The 17639-nt window shown below is 44.0% G+C and overlaps 1 protein-coding gene across 2 annotated transcripts; it reads right to left on the bottom strand.

The window, feature by feature from the left end:
* Positions 1 to 13847: 13847 nt before the first annotated feature.
* Positions 13848 to 16901, bottom strand: LOC123117851 (F-box/FBD/LRR-repeat protein At1g13570-like). Of its 2 annotated transcripts, none has more exons than XM_044538519.1 (5): positions 16634 to 16901; positions 16104 to 16484; positions 15148 to 16008; positions 14917 to 15060; positions 13848 to 14470 (listed from the first exon to the last, which is right to left on the bottom strand). In XM_044538519.1, exons 2-5 carry the CDS (start codon positions 16476 to 16478, stop codon positions 14159 to 14161), a joined length of 1692 nt encoding a protein of 563 aa, XP_044394454.1. In that variant the 5' UTR covers positions 16479 to 16484; positions 16634 to 16901; the 3' UTR covers positions 13848 to 14158. The 2 variants fall into 2 exon arrangements, with proteins under 2 accessions (XP_044394454.1, XP_044394455.1); XM_044538520.1 differs by having other exon boundaries at positions 16668 to 16901.
* Positions 16902 to 17639: the final 738 nt, after the last annotated feature.

Here is a 17639-nt window from a genome sequence, read left to right as displayed (position 1 = left end):
AATACTTTGATGAATTTCGTTGAGAAATTTAACTTTCTGGTACTAAACTTGTGCAGATTGACGAATATGCAAAATAATACATGATTGATTGTTAAAAGACTTAGTGGAATTTTCTGATGTAAAGGGTTTGACACAGAGTCTAGGAGTGCTGAAGAAATAGCCTAGAGCAACACCATTAGTAAGAAATTTTATTAGAAAGGTCAAAAGGAGCAGTAAAATCAAAGAAAGTTACACGAAGATGAACTCGACGAACTGTGTCTCCGATGAAAACGAGAAGTCATAGATTTGTTCCTTGTGCCCTAAATAGGTGACAAAAACTTCCACAACGATGGCGGAGGAGGATCTGTCCCGGTCGACGTGTTGAAGGTGACATCAAAGAAATAGCGGCATCTAAGGGCGTCCTTCTCTGGCAAGATGTAATCCAGCGTGGCGCTATAGTTTGAGAGGGAGAGTTCGGCGAAAAGATAAGACCCTCACTAAGAATTGAAAGGAGGACAAGCACGTGTACTTATATACTAAGAAGTCAAAGGGATGTGTTGTTCTGAATATAATTCAACGGTTAGATAAAGATATGTTTGTTGAGTTTGTTGAACATGTGGCACTCAATCACTTTGCTATTAGGCTCTGGGTTTTCCTCACCTAGGATTCACTCAATTTCGTCAGGGGGAGGGGTTTCTCATACAATACTTCTCCTGAATAACGCAGAGTAGCCGACATGCTATTGGAAAAGACGCGTCCACCAACATGTTGCCATCAGTTATCATAACGACTGGAAATTGAAATTTCAAATTCTTCAATGTAGAATAACCTTACAAAAGGTTTCCTAACTCCTCAGCGAAGAATTCAAACTTACGTGTTCTAAAGAATTACCTTCAACATGCAAGCCTGAAGACTCTGCAAAGGAGATTTCCAAAGTCTTCAACTTCAAAGAAATAGGTTCGATTGAGCACAACTGGAGACACACCATTGTCTTAGTAACACATGAACACCCCCACCCTCCCCCCTAGCAAATATGTTTTGCCATGTTGGCTCAAAGAATAACAAAAAGAACTATTAAAGAGGTAAGTCTTCAGGGTCCAAATCTTCAGCTAAGTCTTCGACGGGCGCACCAAAATCTTCAATGTCTTCACATCACTTTTAACTAACAGTGCTTAAACCAAATGCTCAGGGACTATACTCACAAACACATTAGTCCCTTAACAACTTTTTTCATAAATCATCCACAATCTACAAAGGAGGCACTAGATGCACTTATACATTGGCTAGTCCGAAAGAGGGTATGATAATTTGATTAGGAAGTTCAATGAGCGCACAATGAGAAATTATTCGTGTTGGCAATTAAAAAACAGGTGTGATGCATGTAGAATTGATTATAGCATATGGAATACATTGCTTCAAAACGCATCTAGCATAGGAAGAGATCATTTTAGAAAGACCATTGATGCTGTCAATGATTAGTGAGCATTTAATTTAAAGGTATCATTGTTGTCATGTAATTTTTCCATGTAGTGTAATGTTGCAGGTATCATTGCATTTAATGTGTATCTGTGCTATTTGATTGCAAGCATGTCTGCAAGCTGCCAAGTTTCGGTTTGCTCCACGAGCAGAGGAGGATCAAATGAGAGAGATGTATGTGATGCTTGTTGTGTCACGAATGAGCATGTGATGGTGCCAAACCCCACATATCAAGGTGGTCCCTGTCAAGTCCATTTGGAATATGATTCTGGCTAAACCTCTCATGACTTGTGTAATCCTTATTCACCAAGTCCTAAGGTTAATGAAAAGATGGCAAGCAAGAATGCTAAAAATGAGGCAATGATGCATATTGTCGAAGTATTTGATGCAAGGAAAAGAGAGTGCAAAATCAGAGTGCAAACGAGATTGTGGATCCAACAAGACAGGAGATTCATGAGATGATGGCCATGATGCTTCCCAGAACACCTCCGAAGGGGAAACACGAGACATTCAACCATTTCATTCTTCATTGCGAAACATCATCAAAAAATCATTTGGTGTTCCCAGGATGAAATGGCGAGTTCTCCTAAGCATACCATGGTATAAACTGGAGACCCAAAAGATGGTCGTCAATGCATGCATGTGTCTCCACAACTGCAATTTTGATATCAAGTTACATGAGCATGGAACCTGGAGTAGAGAGACAAGGGATGTTCAGTAACAAAACTTTACAACCTTTTAAATTTAAATATTTAGCACTTTATGGTATTCGTAAATCATTTTGGTGATCATATTCAATGAGAAATTGTTCGAAGCAACCAAGTGTTAGCAATTCAACACATGGTTTAAATCTAAGGGCATCATAGACTCTTTTTACATATAAAGGGATGCAAATGGAGTGGAAAGTTTCCGCTTTTCCGGACCAAAAATGGAAACAGAGAGGAAATATGAAAATAAAAATGGAAATTTGCAAAACGGAAATGGAAATGGAATTTTTTATGCGAAAATGGAAACAAAAACAGAACGGTGTTTGCCGGTGGAACAGACGTGGAAACGGAACTTTCTGTTTCCGTAAATATGGAATTTCTGTTTCTACTATAGGTGGCCCAACTACGAAAGAACACACAATGACACAATGGGTAGAATGACCAGAATTGATCATTTGAGGACCAACTTTTACTACCACACATGTACTCAACTAGACCCTATACGGGATTGTCATGTACTACTACAATACTATCCTATGTTGCTAACATAACCATATTATTTTGTAGTCATGTTAACAATTCCATAAATTTATTTTTTTTGTTTATATTTCTCTACGATTCAAGGAGGTTTTAAGTTCTGGTCAACAAACCGTTTTGTTTCCATGTCCGCTCTGTATTCGCTCCGCGTCTGATTCCGGTAGTATTTGTTTTCGTATTCGTTTCCGGGGTTTCTGTATTCATTTCTGCTTCTGCAAAAAAATGAAAACAAATATGGTACAGTTCCGTCCGTTTCCACGCTGTTTTCATCCCTACAACTCATACTATAATATCTTAAGTGAATCGGATGGTTGATTCTATGGGCAGTTTCCCATAATCTAACTCTCGACAATCTGCAACCGAAAAGAATCGGCCCCTTCAGTTGGTCACCTAGATACTTCAGCAGGTGATAACCCACAAGTATAGGGGATCGCAACAGTTTTCGAGGGTAGAGTATTCAACCCAAATTTATTGATTCGACACAAGGGGAGCCAAAGAATATTCTCAAGTATTAGCAACTGAGTTGTCAATTCAACCACACCTGAAAGACTTAATATTTGCAGCAAAGTATTTAGTAGGAAGATAGTATGAAAGTAACAGCAACGGTGGCAAAAGTAACAGTAGCAGTTTTGTAGCAACCGTAACAGTGGCAAACATACTAACGCGGTCGGGTTTATGAGAACCCCTTGACAGTTTGCTTTGAATAAAACTCCTCCAACAAGGCCCAACCTTAGTTTTACATTTGCCTAACAACCTACTAACTTTCCCTTAGGATTATAAACCCGAAGGTCATGTTTATTTAACCCCCCCCCGGACCAGTGCTTCTCTAAGTGTTGGTCCGAACCGAGTAGACTACGAGGCCACCTCGGGGAAACTTGAGGGTTGGTTTTACTCGTAGGATGTCTCATCCGGTGTGCCCTGAGAACGAGATATGTGCAGCTCCTATCGGGATTTGTCGGCACAGACGGGCGGTCTTGCTGGTCTTGTTTTACCATTGTCGAAATGTCTTGTAACCGGGATTCCGAGTCTGATCGGGTCTTTTCGGGAGAACGAATATCCTTCGTTGATCGTGAGAGCTTGTGATGGGCTAAGTTGGGACACCCCTGCAGGGTATAAACTTTCGAGAGCCGTGCCCGCGGTTATGTGGCAGATGGGAATTTTTTAATATCTGGTTGTAGAGAACTTAACACTTGACTTAATTAAAATGCATCAACCGCGTGTGTAGCCGTGATGGTCTCTTCTCGGCGGAGTCCGGAAAGTGAACACGGTTTGGGTTATGTTTGGACGTAAGTAGTTTAGGATCATTTCTTGATCATCACTAGTTTGCGACCATTTGCGTAGCTTCTCATCTTATTCTTGTATTCGTAAGTTAGCCGCCATATCATGCTTAGTCGCTGCTGCAACCTCACCCACTTATCCATTCCATACCCATTAAGCTTTGCTAGTCTTGATACTCATGATAATGGGATTGCTGAGTCCTCGTGGCTCACAGATTACTACAACAACAGTTGCAGGTACATGTAATGCGATGGTCGTGACGCGAGAGCCATGTTTGCTTGTTTTGGAGTTCTTCTTATACTTCTTCTTCGATCAGGGGTTAGGTTTCAGGTTGGCAGCCTGGGCTAGCAGGGTGGATGTCATTTGAGCTTCTGTTTGTGTTTCATCTGTAGTCGGATGTTGCTCTTACGTATGATGATGTTGTATTCGTGTGGCATTTTATGCCTCTTGTATGTATCCCCAACTATTATGTAATGGTACGGTGTAATGATATCCACCTTGCAAAAGCGTCTCCAATATGCGCTTCTATCAAGTTCCTTTAGGATAGGGTCGCATATTGGGCGTGACAATGGATCACCCTGCTGGAGACCCCTTGATGGAACAAAACCTCTATATAATCCTCCATTAAATTTCACCATAAAGTTTGCAGAGGTCACACATCTCATGATCATCGCTATCCACCCAGGGGCAAAGCCGAATTGTGTAAACATATGCTCAAGAAAAATCCACTCGACACGGTCGTATGCCTTCATCATATCCAACTTCACCGCGCTTCCTTGTCCGAATTGCATGCACACATTTATACGCCACAATAACGTTATTCATGATAAGCCGTCCTGGGACAAAGGCACTTTGCTCTTCCGATATGAGAATAGGAAGAATAGCCTTAAGCCTATTTGCCAGAACCTTCGCCGCGATCTTGTAGAGAACATTACATAATCTTATAGGTTGGAACTACAAAAGTAACACCGGTGAGTTAACTTTCAGAATCATCACAATCACTGTCGCATTGAAGGAATCTGGTGCCGCAACCCCCTCCAGAAAATCACGCACAACTCGACATACACCCTCTTTTACCATTGACTAGTGTCGTTGGTAAAACATGAGCTTCAACTATAAAATTGACAGGGCGACAACTTTAAACATCGAGGTGTTTCTGCTACGAGGTAACCTTGATAACAATATAACAATTCCTTCATTAACCACGGGGTTGAGAGCATCTCCAACAGACCTCGTATAACGTCGACCCGCAAAACGCGTTTGTATTTCATGGAAAAACGGCTTTGTGGTCGACGCGGGCGGCCGCAGAGTCAGACCCCGCAAAAGGGAACTGTATAAAAGGATATTCGCGGAATATGCTCTTTTATGGGTCGGCTTTGCGGGGTCTGCTCTTGCACCGCTCCCGAAGGTTTGCAAATATTAATACCACACCACAATACAACAATCATCCATATTATAAATAATTATTCAGAAAAAATATCAATACCACACCACAATACAACAGTCATCCATATTACAAATAATTATTCAAATCACCGAAGCAAACTAAATAATTCAATATAAAACTTTTCCCGAATACAATTACACATGAATTAAATGAAAATGAATACAAAAATGAGTTTTGTTACTGTCTAGCCCTTTGCCAATGGTGCTCAATGAGATCCTCCTGAAGCTGAAAGTGGGTGTTTGTGTTTTCAATCTCCTTGTAGGTCTGAAGAAAAGCTCTAATGCGGTTAGGGTCTGTGGCTGGTTTCACACGGCTACCCACATTATCGTAGAATAACTCCAAGTTCATGCCTCTCTCATCTTCGAGAATCATATTGTGAAGAATAACACAGCATGTCATGATGTTTCTCAAGGTCCGCTTGTCCCAAAAACAAGCAGAGGACCACGAACAAATGGCAAACCTTGATTGCAAAACCCCGAATGCTCTTTCAATATCTTTTCGGGCCACCTCTTGCACCCTTGCAAATTCACATTGTTTCCTAGTTGTGTGTTCTTTGATGCTCTTGACAAATGTGCACCAAGGAGGGTACATACCATCTGCAAGATAGTACCCCTTTATGTATTCATGCCCATTGATAGTGCAGTTGCAAGCAGGAGCATCACCACTAGCTAGCCTAGCAAACAAATGACACCGTTGCAACACATTGATATCATTGAGAGTACCCGGCATACCAAAAAAGCAATGCCAAATCCATAAATCCTCAGATGTTACGACCTCTAGCACAATTGTGGCATCACGAGACTTGCCATAATACATTCCCTCCCATGCCTTCTGATAGGTGAGAACCCGATGAACGAGTTCACGCCCGAGGTGGCCCGATCTTCACGTTGTAGGATCGAATCGGGAGGGATAACTAGCTACAAGCAGCCGGGATAACTAGCTTTATAACTACCAAGGTTGGATGCAACCCGTATGTTGGGGATAGCTAACCGAGGCTATAAGAACTCCAACCCGCTGTCCAAATAGTCGCAGAACCACAAACCGGGACTAATCCACACAAAACGGCCAGAACCGTAGGGCATGAACTAGGGAGAACCATAGGCTCCTTCTCGTGAATCTGAATGAACTCACAAGAGCAAAGGTAGCAAGATCTCTTGAATCTCTCTAGCAGTCTTGCTGCATAAGCTTGTAGTTGAATGGTTTGACAAAAGGATTTTAAGAGAATGAGGGAGATGGGGTTTTATAGCAGGGACAACCCCCCTTAGCTAGGTGTGAAAATGGTTTCAAAAGTAAGCAGGTTTGCATGGCTTCCTTGGGGGAATAAGCAGTCAACTTTGGAAGTTGTTGGAGAGCTCCTCGAAAATTCACGAAGCCCTGACAGCCTGGAAACCTCCCACGAGAATGACTAGTAATTTTGACTCATAACTCCAAATGATGTGAGATTTTTTGTATTGGAAAGATAATTTGATTTAGCTTCTGTTGATGTAACCCTATGGCCCCGTATCTCCACCATATGGGTGTGCCACCACGAAACATCAGAGGTAAAAACTGACAACATCAGCTTCACTTGAAACTTGTTTTCTTCAAACTTGTTCCTCCAAACCAGTTGCTTCAAAAGCTCACAGGTTGTTGGATTTCTTCCATGTGATACCTAAGTTCAATGAACAACAATGGGGATGAAAGTGCAGCCATGTGTTCAAGATTGTGGTATGAACTTAAGTTAGCGTTCACCTGGCCATGTGTTTGCTTGATTCGGTTTAGTAATTCTTTCCAACTAAATTGTGCACTTTTATGAAATGTCATGTATGATGTACCCATGTGCTCATCATCCTCCCTCCCTTGATGAAGAGTCGTCCTCGACTCTCTTTGATCTGCAAAAGATAAGTAGAAGGGAAGTAGATAATATCCATGCAAAGAAATGATGCAATCCTCATTTGTAGCTTTCACCTTTGAATTGTGTTGCATCTAATCATCTACTTGTTTGTCACAACTTAGAGTTTGTTCAAGGATGATTGGTGTCATTTCAATGATCGATATGTCCTCATCATCCCCCCTCTCTTCAAAAGGAGTCGTCCTTGACTCTACCTGGTCATCACACAAAAGAAAGCAGGGCAATACCAAATCATAATGCAAAGGTTTCATGATATAGAGAATTTTAGTTTTCAACTTTTCTATCTTATGGATGATGAAAACATGATGTTTTGTTCGACTTAGGAGTTCCTTCCAGCAAACACTTCCATGGAGTACAAATTTATAGCCAACCATGTCCATGTCCATGTCAGCCTCCCTCTCTAGGAGAAAAGTTGTCCTCGACTTCATTTGGTCTAGAAGATTATAGCACAAGGACAATACAAAATAACTAGGAAAAGAAAATGATGAATAATCATGTGCAACATTCAGTTTTATTGGATCTTTAATAGCCTCTTCAAGATTAACAAAAACATATTGTTGGATGGATGATGTACCAAACATTTTTTTCTCTAATCTTATCGCGCCATTGCTTCAAAAATTCATAAGTGCATACCTCTGGCTTCATCAAAATGGAAGATCCTTTTTGTTTTACCTCATTGAGTACTTGAATGCCTTTCGGAAAAACAATCTTCACACACGCACCTTGTGTAGTGGTACTCCATGTCCTCCATATTTTATCTTGGATCTCAGTCTCCCATCGTTGCAAGAGAGCTGATATGTATGCCTTTTGCACCTGCACATATTGCAAAGAAAGAGAATTTTGTGAAAGGTTAGTTATTGAATGTTCCTCTCTCTTTTCATTCGGTGGATCACTCATCTCTTTCATATTATGGGGAAACACCTCAATCTCACGTTTGATGGACTCACACAACTCACTAATCCTCTCTATTGGATGATGTGGTATATTATGTTGTGGTTCACTCATCTCTCTAATGTGGTGTGGAATGATCTCAATCTCACATTTTGTGGACTCACACAAGACATTTATCCTCTCTCGCTGAATGTGTGGTATATCTAGGTAGAGATCTTTCATTTCCTTAATCTCATGATGATCAATCTGATCCTCACATTTTGTGGACTCACTCACTTCACTTTTATTATCACTCTCATTATATGGAATTTTGGAAAGTGGACTCTCTTCCTCACATTTGGTGGAGCCACTCAACTTGCTTTTCTTATCACTCTCAGATTCCCATTCACCTTGTTCATTGATAAATAGAACTCTCTTGTTTCGACATTCAGAAGAAATGGGCCCATGCCCTTTGCACTTCCAACACTCAATGTCTTGGCTTAGAGATGATGGTACAGTCGTGGGGTTAGAGGTACTTCCGGCAGCAGAAGGAGCGCGCTTGTCAACATTCTAGGAGCCGGTGATGATGACGATGAAGCTGATGTTCGTCGGGTGGTAGTAGGATGTGAAGTATGCTGAAACCGAGAACCACCATGAGAGGCACTCAACTGCGACTTTTGCCATGGTGTAGTGGTGTGGTTATGGGATATCCGTCCATGACCACTCCGCTGCACCTTCCTCTTTGTGCGCTTTGCTTGCTCCAGAAGATCTTGTAGAGTGTTATAGGGAAACATCTCCACAAAATCAGAAATTTCATTGTTGAGACCATGCAGAAATCTTGCCATCTTTGACTCCTCATCCTCATGAATACGAGCACGAACGAGAAGTAATTCCATCTCTTTATAGTACTCATCCATCGTGCGCGTACCTTGGTTGAGGCGCTGCAATTTGTTCCGGAGATCTCTTTGATATTGTAAAGGAACAAACCTTCGCCTCATGGCTTGTTTCATCTCTTCCCAAGTGTCCATGTGGCCACGGCCTAGCAGCAGCTGATCTTCTTGTAGTTGATTCCACCAAGTGAGTGCATAACCAGAAAACACAACACAAGCAAGGTTTACTCTCTTCGGATCAGCAAGGTTATGGATACGAAAAATCTGATCACACTGCTCTTCCCAATCAAAATATGCATCGGGGTCTTCCCTTCCTGTGAACTTGGGGGCGTGCAACTTGATTCTTGCTATGTCATCTCGACCAACTCGGTCACGATGTTCGGCATGATGCCCATCTTCAGCAGCACAACGGTATGGGACACTATCATAATCATCAAAATCATCTCCATGACCACGAGCAACACGCTCATGAAGGTCATAGTAGTGCCCACGAGGACCATGGCCTTGCCCTCGAAGTTGTCCTCCTCGCTGCCCTCCATGAGCAGCAGCCACATGTCCACCATAGCCATTGTTATCATCCTCCAAGGCACCATCAACAGCAGCATGCACGAAATTCTCATCCACAACTTCCTCAAGTGGGTCAATAGGGTGTTCTCGGTGTCGAACCCTATCGCCACCTGCTGGAGGTCACTCGTGAAACATCCTTCCAAGGTTTCAAACCAATTCCTGAAAATCAGCACGTGTGACCGGGCATCTTCTTCCCCATGGTTTTCTCCATGAACACTCGATCTAGATCCTGCCATGTTAGTAAGGCCAAAAGTGGAATAGGATAATTTTGTGGAATCACACAACCTCACCTCTTACTCACCAAAGTTCTTATGAGTTCACATCAGATTGTGCTTCTCCCGGATGTGTTAAAGCGATTGAAAGACAGGGATCAAAGAACTAGCTTCGGTTTTTGGTGGAGCTCGGTGGGGTAAACAAAAGGGGGCTTGTGCTGAAATCAAGTTGATGCAAACCAAGAAAATATGGGGATAGATCTGCTGCACCTTTGCACCAAGATTGAAGAACACAGAACACCCAAGCTTCTGAAATTTTTCTACCAAGCTGAAACTTTTGGATCTTACACAACACTTTCTTTTTTCTCTCTTGACTTTTTTTGCCACTCTTTTTTTTTCTCTTTTTTCCCAAAGCACACCAACCAAATCTGAAAGCAATTACAAAGATGAACTTAGTGCAGATCTAAAAGATGAAGAACATACAAGGTATGCAACAACAAGATCTCAGCACCAACAAGGCTTGGATTTATTTTTGGTGGGGCTTTGGACTTCTAGGACAGAAAATATAGCATAAAAACACTCGATCTAAAGGGATGATAGCAAGATAAACTTGGATAATAGATCCTACGTATCAATGAAGGCTCTGATGCCAGATGATAGGTGAGAAACCGAATAACGAGTTCACGCCCGAGGGTGGCCCGATCTTCACGTCGTAGGATCGAATCGGGAGGGATAACAAGCTGCAAGCAGCCGGGATAACTAGCTTTATACCTGCCAAGGTTGGATGCAACCCATACATTGGGGATGGCTGACCGAAGCTACAAGAACTCCAACCCACTTTCCGAACAATCGCAGAACCACAAACCGGGACTAATCCACACAAAACGGACGGAACCATAGAGCACGAACTAGGGGGAACCAGAGGTTCATTCTCGCGAATCCGAATGAACTCACAAGAGCAAAGGTAGCAAGATCTCTCGAATCTCTCTAGCAGTCTTACTGCATAAGCTTGTAGCTGAATGGTTTGACAAAAGGTTTTTAAGAGGATGGGGGAGATGGGGTCTTATAGCAGGGACAACCCCCGTTAGCTAGGTGTGAAAATGGTTTCAAAAGTAAGCAGGTTTGCATGGCTTCTTTGGGGGAATAAGCAGTCAACTTTGGAAGTTGTTGGAGAGCTCCTCGGAAATTCGCGAAGCCCAGACAGCCTGGAAACCTTCCACGAGAATGACTAGTACTTTTGACTCACAACTTCAAATGATGTGAGGTTTTTTGCATTGGAAAGATAATTTGATTTAGCTTCTGTTGATGTAACCCTATTGCCACGTCTCTCCACCATATGGGTGTGCCACCATGAAACATCAAAGGTAAAAACTGACAGCATCAGCTTCACTTGAAACTTGTTTTCTTCAAACTTGTTCCTCCAAACCGGTTGCTTAAAGAGCTCATAGGTTGTTGGATTTCTTCCATGTGATACCTAAGTTCAACCAACAACAATGGGGATGAAAGTGCAACCATGTGTTCAAGATTGTGGTATGAACTTAATTTAGCGTTCACCTGGCCATGTGCTTGCTTGATTCGGCTTAGTAATTCTTTCCAACTAAATTGTGCACTTTTATGAAATGCCATGTATGATGTACCCATGTGCTCATCATCCTCCCTCCCTTGATGAAGAGTCGTCCTCGACTCTCTTTGATCTGCAAAAGATAAGTAGATAATATCCATGCAAAGAAATGATGCATTTTTTTATACAAATTAAATTGTCTCGAACAAGAATTGAAGGGAAATGTGTATCCCAAATTTGATTTGATTGAAGGCCAGAAAAGAGAGCACGAGTAATCTTTTCCCATCTAAATATAATTACCACGTTCCCTAAAGGAAAAAAAAAACACGAAATCCCCGCCCGTGCCCCCAAAATCAGAACCCTCCCGCCCACCGTAACCGCCGAGTACCAACAGCTCGCCGCCGGCAGCCATGGAGCTCGTCGCTCGCCTGCTCCGCCGCCTCCTCTGGCTTCTCCACCGCCGTCGCCGCGGCCTCCCACCGGACGCCCCCCTCGACTTCCTCTGCTTCCTGGCGCGCGAGGCAGCTCGAGTACTCCTCCCGCCACCAGCCACGCAGCCCGCGGAGGCCAGCAGCATCCTCGCCGCCGTCCTCTCCGCCGGGATCCTCCGCCTCCCTCGCGGCCAGACGCCTCCGTTCGCGGTCGCTCCGCCCCTCCTCCCCATGGCTCTGCTCCGCCTCGCGCTCGCCCGGATCCGCTCGGGCGCGCAGCCCGCTCCAGTCGACGCGGCGGCGCCTCCTGCTGCACTCCACGCCCCAGCGCCTCCCGCTCCAGTCGACGCCCGCGAGCAGTTGGACAGGATAGTGTTTGGCGCTCTGGTCCACTGGGCACGCCGCGTTGTTCCGCCGCCGACGGAGCCGTTCGCGCTGCGGCTCCTCCTTCGCCTTCCAGAGCACCAGTGTCGGCGGCTTCTTCCGCCGACCCCGAGCGCCCGCGCCAAGTCCACCGTCCTTGCCGTGCTGTTCTACCTAGCCTTGCGCCGGCTCCTGTCCGCGATTCCCCGCCAGAAGGATGCCGTCCTTCTAGATTTTGTCGGTCTTCTCCGGCCTCTCAGCCTCCGTCTTCTCCCTTCGGGCACCGAGGAGGCCCACGCGGGCATCCCACCCCCGCCCCCGCGTGCACCCGCCAGGCTCCGCCCGCGTGCTCCGACCCCAGCCGCAGCCGCAGCCGCTGATGACGGCGTGCACTTACTGATCCGCCACGCTCTCGCGAGGTTCCCGGCTCGACGTCGAGTGGTTGCTCCGACCCCTGCGCTGATCGCCCTTCGTCTAGCCCTTGACCGCACGGTGTACGTCATCACTGTTCACGTCCTGGCCATGATGAGGATGCTCGAGATGCGGGATGCCGCCGCCGCTGCGTGTGCTGCTGCCATTGTAGCTCTGACTACGCCGAGTGATGCTGCTGCCGAGGGCAAGGTTGATTCCGAGGAGAGCGTCCAGGCGGTGCTTGTTTCGAGTGCTGATGAGGCACGAGCGATGATCCGGGGCTGGGATAGCGTCGAGACGTCGACGGTGGTCGTGGATGTGCCGCCGCACCTCCCTCGCAAGGAGGCTCTCATCATCGACAACATCCTTATGGATTCCGGAGCACGGCCATCACTCTTTCGCCGAGGTCCGATCTTGTCGTTCATCATAGAGTAGATACACTCGCGCTCTTCATTTGCTGAGTATATTCGTAGCTGCATTCATTCATGTTCATGTGTTCGGATAGATAGCAGAAACTAGGAGACAGATGAGGTCAAGTGTGGGCGGCAACTATGTGTTGTTAGCATGTACGTAGTTGGATTTACACCAAATTTTGAGACAGACACCTGCAACTGCAAAGTAGAGTGACAGATGCAGCAACGGTGTGTTTTGCATAACATTCAGAAATCATTGCCAACAAAATGAAATCAAAAATAGCCGCAGTGCTTATCCATGTTATGTACCCAGTTACAGTGTTGATGCTTACAAGGGGATCGATTTAGAAGCTAGGGTTTGAGCGGACTTCAGGAATCAATTCAGCCAAGCAAAGAGGAAATCTTAATTATAGTGTACTGTAGCAGTATAGCTGTAAAGTGATTTGATCACAATCAAGGTTTTGGTTACCGGTCGAAATTTCGAGATTTACCATGGTTACCGCGTATTTCCGTGCCCCTCGGTAAATCCACGTACCAAGCAAAAAATACCAGTTATTTGAATTTTTTGAATTTAAACACTCAATTTATAGTAAAGTACATAGAATCTAATTAATATCATGAGAGTTGGTTTTGGCTTGTTGGTCGGAACCTAGTTCGTGTTTTGAGAGGTCTTTGGTTCAAATGTTCGTTCATTAACTTATTTGAATTCAAAATTCAACTATAAAATTCGTTCGAAATATTCTCGGTATTTTTCGGTATTTCTCGGTAACCGTGGTAACCGCGTTTTCCAGTCCCCCTCGGTAAAAATGCCTCATTCGGTAACCAAAACCTTGATCACAATAGAAATGGCATACCCACGCAGCGGTGGGACTTGGCTGTCATATAGCCTTGACAGTGAAATGAAAGAGAACAGTAAATGAAATGCTACAGATAACTAGTAAAAACACGGCGAGCATCACGAGCCGTCGGATCACGCTTGATGGACTTCTCATAGCCACTGGACAACTGAAACAGTCGGCGCGTTCTCTGAACCTGACAGTCCATCCTCTGCTGCCCCCAACATTTCATCAGGATACCACATCGGATTTCCATCCCTGGCTATACATCCCTACACCAACTGATCCCTTAAAGTAAAATCAAGGTGCAATTGGGTGAAATTTTTCCTTTAAGATGCCTTCTTGTAGTTGTATGAAGCAAGTCAACATCCAATTCTTTGTCTTTGCGAAAGCCTTCTATTGGATATTGATATGAGTGATCTATACATAAGAACTCCAATGCAGGGGCATTTTCAACCATGTGCAGAAGGAACTCAACTTCGCCCTTGCATGCTTCAAAACCTGTAATGTGCAGGCTCTTCATGTCGTTGAATAGACGCTCCGAAAGCTTCCTCATAGGTTCAGGCTCTTGTACCAGGCGCACATAAGCAGCATTACAAAACTACAATTTACAACCAAAAATGAAGTGAGAAGGCTTGTGACTAATCTGTTGTTCATTTTATCTATAATCAAATGTCAATGAATAATCTGAGTACGTGACCAAGTTGCTGACAGAGTTTATTAAATTGTCATTTTAGTTTATGAAAGATTTAAACTGAACAAAAAACAGTAGCTTAAAAAATAGGGGGGGGGGGGCAAACCTGTCTAATAGTCAATCTCCATGCATTAGTTCCAAGACAGTATGTGCAACAACAAAGATAAAAAGAAATTGTCCAGCATAACTTGGCTCATCACGTTTTATACTCAGACAAATATGCTTTTCAGTTGTAAGCATGACATTTCTATGGTTAAAATATGAGATGTGTAGTGCCTTGACAGAAGCTATAATGTAGTAATACTAATAAGAAATGTATAGACTATCAGCCAAAAAACCATATGGGTACTTACGTGCAGCTCTAACTTTTCAATTAAAGGAGCAGACCTCAGAAAAGAGACCAACGACAAGCTGTCGAATTCTTTGACATAGGCCAACCTCAATTGTAAGTATGTCATCCGAGAAAACTTGCATGGGTAAGACATCAAACAGGGAACCTGAAAGATAGAAAACCAAAAGGTCATGCCACGATAATATAATATAATGGGATGATCCACGATATAAAAGATGGTTGAAGAGCAAACCTCTGGTGATTTACAGCCTGCATTGAGGGTAAGATGTTGCACACTTGTAAGAACTTTAGCAAGCACGGTAATAGTGTGCTCAAGAGTGTCTCCAAAATAATATATGTTTGCAAATTTCAGTTCCGATGATTTACCGAGGTCAATAGGCACCGCCACTCCTCTGTATTCGAAAGTCGCAAGGTTCACGGCATGGAATGCTATATTTTTTAATCTGCAGGAAGCAATTTTCAAGTATAGCAGGTGAGGCAGTGGGCCGTTAACCTTTAGTTCACCATTGAAATGGCATCTAACAATACTCAGCCACTCTAGGTTACAGCAGTTTGACAACATATGTTGAATATCCTTCCCACTGACATTCACTATGCTCAGATCAAGCTTCCTTAGGTTAGGGAAACCACTAAAATGCATTGGTGGCTGGAAATCTACAAAGCTAAGATGAAGTTTCTGTAGACGGCATATACTGTCCTCGTCTAAAAGCTCAAATGGAAATTTGTACCGATCAACACAACCTGGGGGTTGACGCTGTTCTCGTGCTAAATCAAAAACTAGTGCCTTTGTCCGTGATGATACAGCAAAACGAAACCAATTATCAAGATGTTCAACCAACATCTGGTTCAACTCAATTTTGATTTCAAGCTCTTCAACCAACTTGCCACTGCACTGTCCCAGGACCCTATTAACAATGTGACTGAACACTAGATTATACACTCTTTTCTCATGATTATTCTTGCCACATATTTTATTTCCATCGAAACTCAGCTTAGGACAAACCGTCCACAAGTATCTCCATTTCCTTGATACGGCACTGGTTCTTACAGCATCTTCCAGAGGCAACTTTGATAAAATTGTGCATAACACGTCCTGCAGAACAAAAAATATAATGTAGTTGCACACAAGTAGAAACTAGTAATCCGCGACCAACAGACGGGCTGGAGCACGAGATTTTAGCGTGGTACCTCTGGAAGGTCTCCAAGCAGATCAATCGCTGGTTCCTCTGCGTCGTGACGGATGTAGTCAGACAAAACTCCACAGATGAGAATGCCACACAGTTTGAATGGATCGTTTCCTGTAATTCCCTTGTCATGGATTGCTCCGCAAACCAGAATGCTCAGCAGCTGGAACCGGCTGTCGACTATCTGCTCTTGACAGAATGCTTCACTACTTACTATATGCTCAGACATAGCCCTGAAAGCCAGAATGCTCAGCGGTTCAAACTGACGGCCTGCTATCCTGCTGCTGCTGCTGGTGGCTCCTGGGTGGAGTTGCTCCTGGTGATGGCAATGATTCGCCACTGCAGTTGTTCCAGGCATGAAAGTGAGAATGTTCCCCATTGTAAACTGCAAAACACAAGGAGAAGCCCAATTAAAACAGAATTTTCTCTAACAAGTTTTCAGAAGAAGTCAAGCCCCCTAGCCACCCCCCAAAACAAACACAAAAACAAAAAGTTGCTTCTTTTACTGGGGACAAGGGCGGATCCGGTGTGCACCAAGAATTTCTCGATGGCGTCAATGGAGTTTAACCTCGGAAAGCAGAGGCCGGAATTGCGGACCGGGCAGGGGGGAGGGAAACGGCGATGGCGGCGCGTGAAGGGCAGAGGGGGTGTGCGGTGCAGCGGAGGAGGAGAGGTAGGGCACCGGCAGCGACAGGTCGAGCCGCGGTGGGCCTCGGTCGGTCGGTCGGACTGAGGAGAGTACGGCGAGCCTCGGCGGGGAGTAAAGAGGCGTACCGGCGGCGAGTAAGACAAGGAAGGTATCCGAGGAAAACGATGGGGATTTCTGGTCCACTTCTTTTCGTCTTTTTCTTTTATTTTTTTAGCAGCTTATTAAGCACAATCCAAAAAGAACTCTAAATTTATTTGTGTCACATCTTAATTTCAAAGTCCACAAAAAGTAGTCATGTATAAAAATCCTATCTTTTTATACATGTGTCACATCTTAATTTCACATCTTCTCTGGGTAAGGGGATCTTCCCGGATTCAGTTTAAAGTTAATCCTATTTTTTTCAAAAATAGTCATGTATAAAAACCAAACCATTATTATAGGGCAAACAAATCATTATTATACGGTGAAATGTAACTCCACAAAAAGAAATGTGCCGGTCGTCCCTCCAGAAAAAGTTTCGCTCCACCCGACCCCTCACTCGCATTGCCTCTTGCACTTGCGTCCTCTCACAAGCATAGCAATGGTTCCACACGCCCTCTTTCGATGATTAATACACTACCGATCTTACGACCTACATGATGCCGTGGAAGACAGTAGAGGGAAGGGCTGGTGCCTCAAGAGATCTCAATAACCATGACAGTGACGCGGTGGTTTTCCCTGGATTACCCTTAGATGGGTAAATAAAATTTCATACCTCATGTTTGTGGAGTTCTATTAATCAAGGGAAGAATCATAATGAGGTGGATCCAATCTACTAAAACCTAGGTTCTAGGCAAATAAAAATCAGATGCTCTTCTGGGACTCGCCTACCCTTTGTATAGGTTGATTTGT

This window comes from Triticum aestivum, chromosome 5B, assembly GCF_018294505.1.
Source record: "Triticum aestivum cultivar Chinese Spring chromosome 5B, IWGSC CS RefSeq v2.1, whole genome shotgun sequence".
Lineage (NCBI taxonomy): Eukaryota > Viridiplantae > Streptophyta > Magnoliopsida > Poales > Poaceae > Triticum > Triticum aestivum.
The sequence above is the reverse complement of the archived record's forward strand: the minus strand, read 5'-3'. Positions and strand labels throughout refer to the sequence as shown.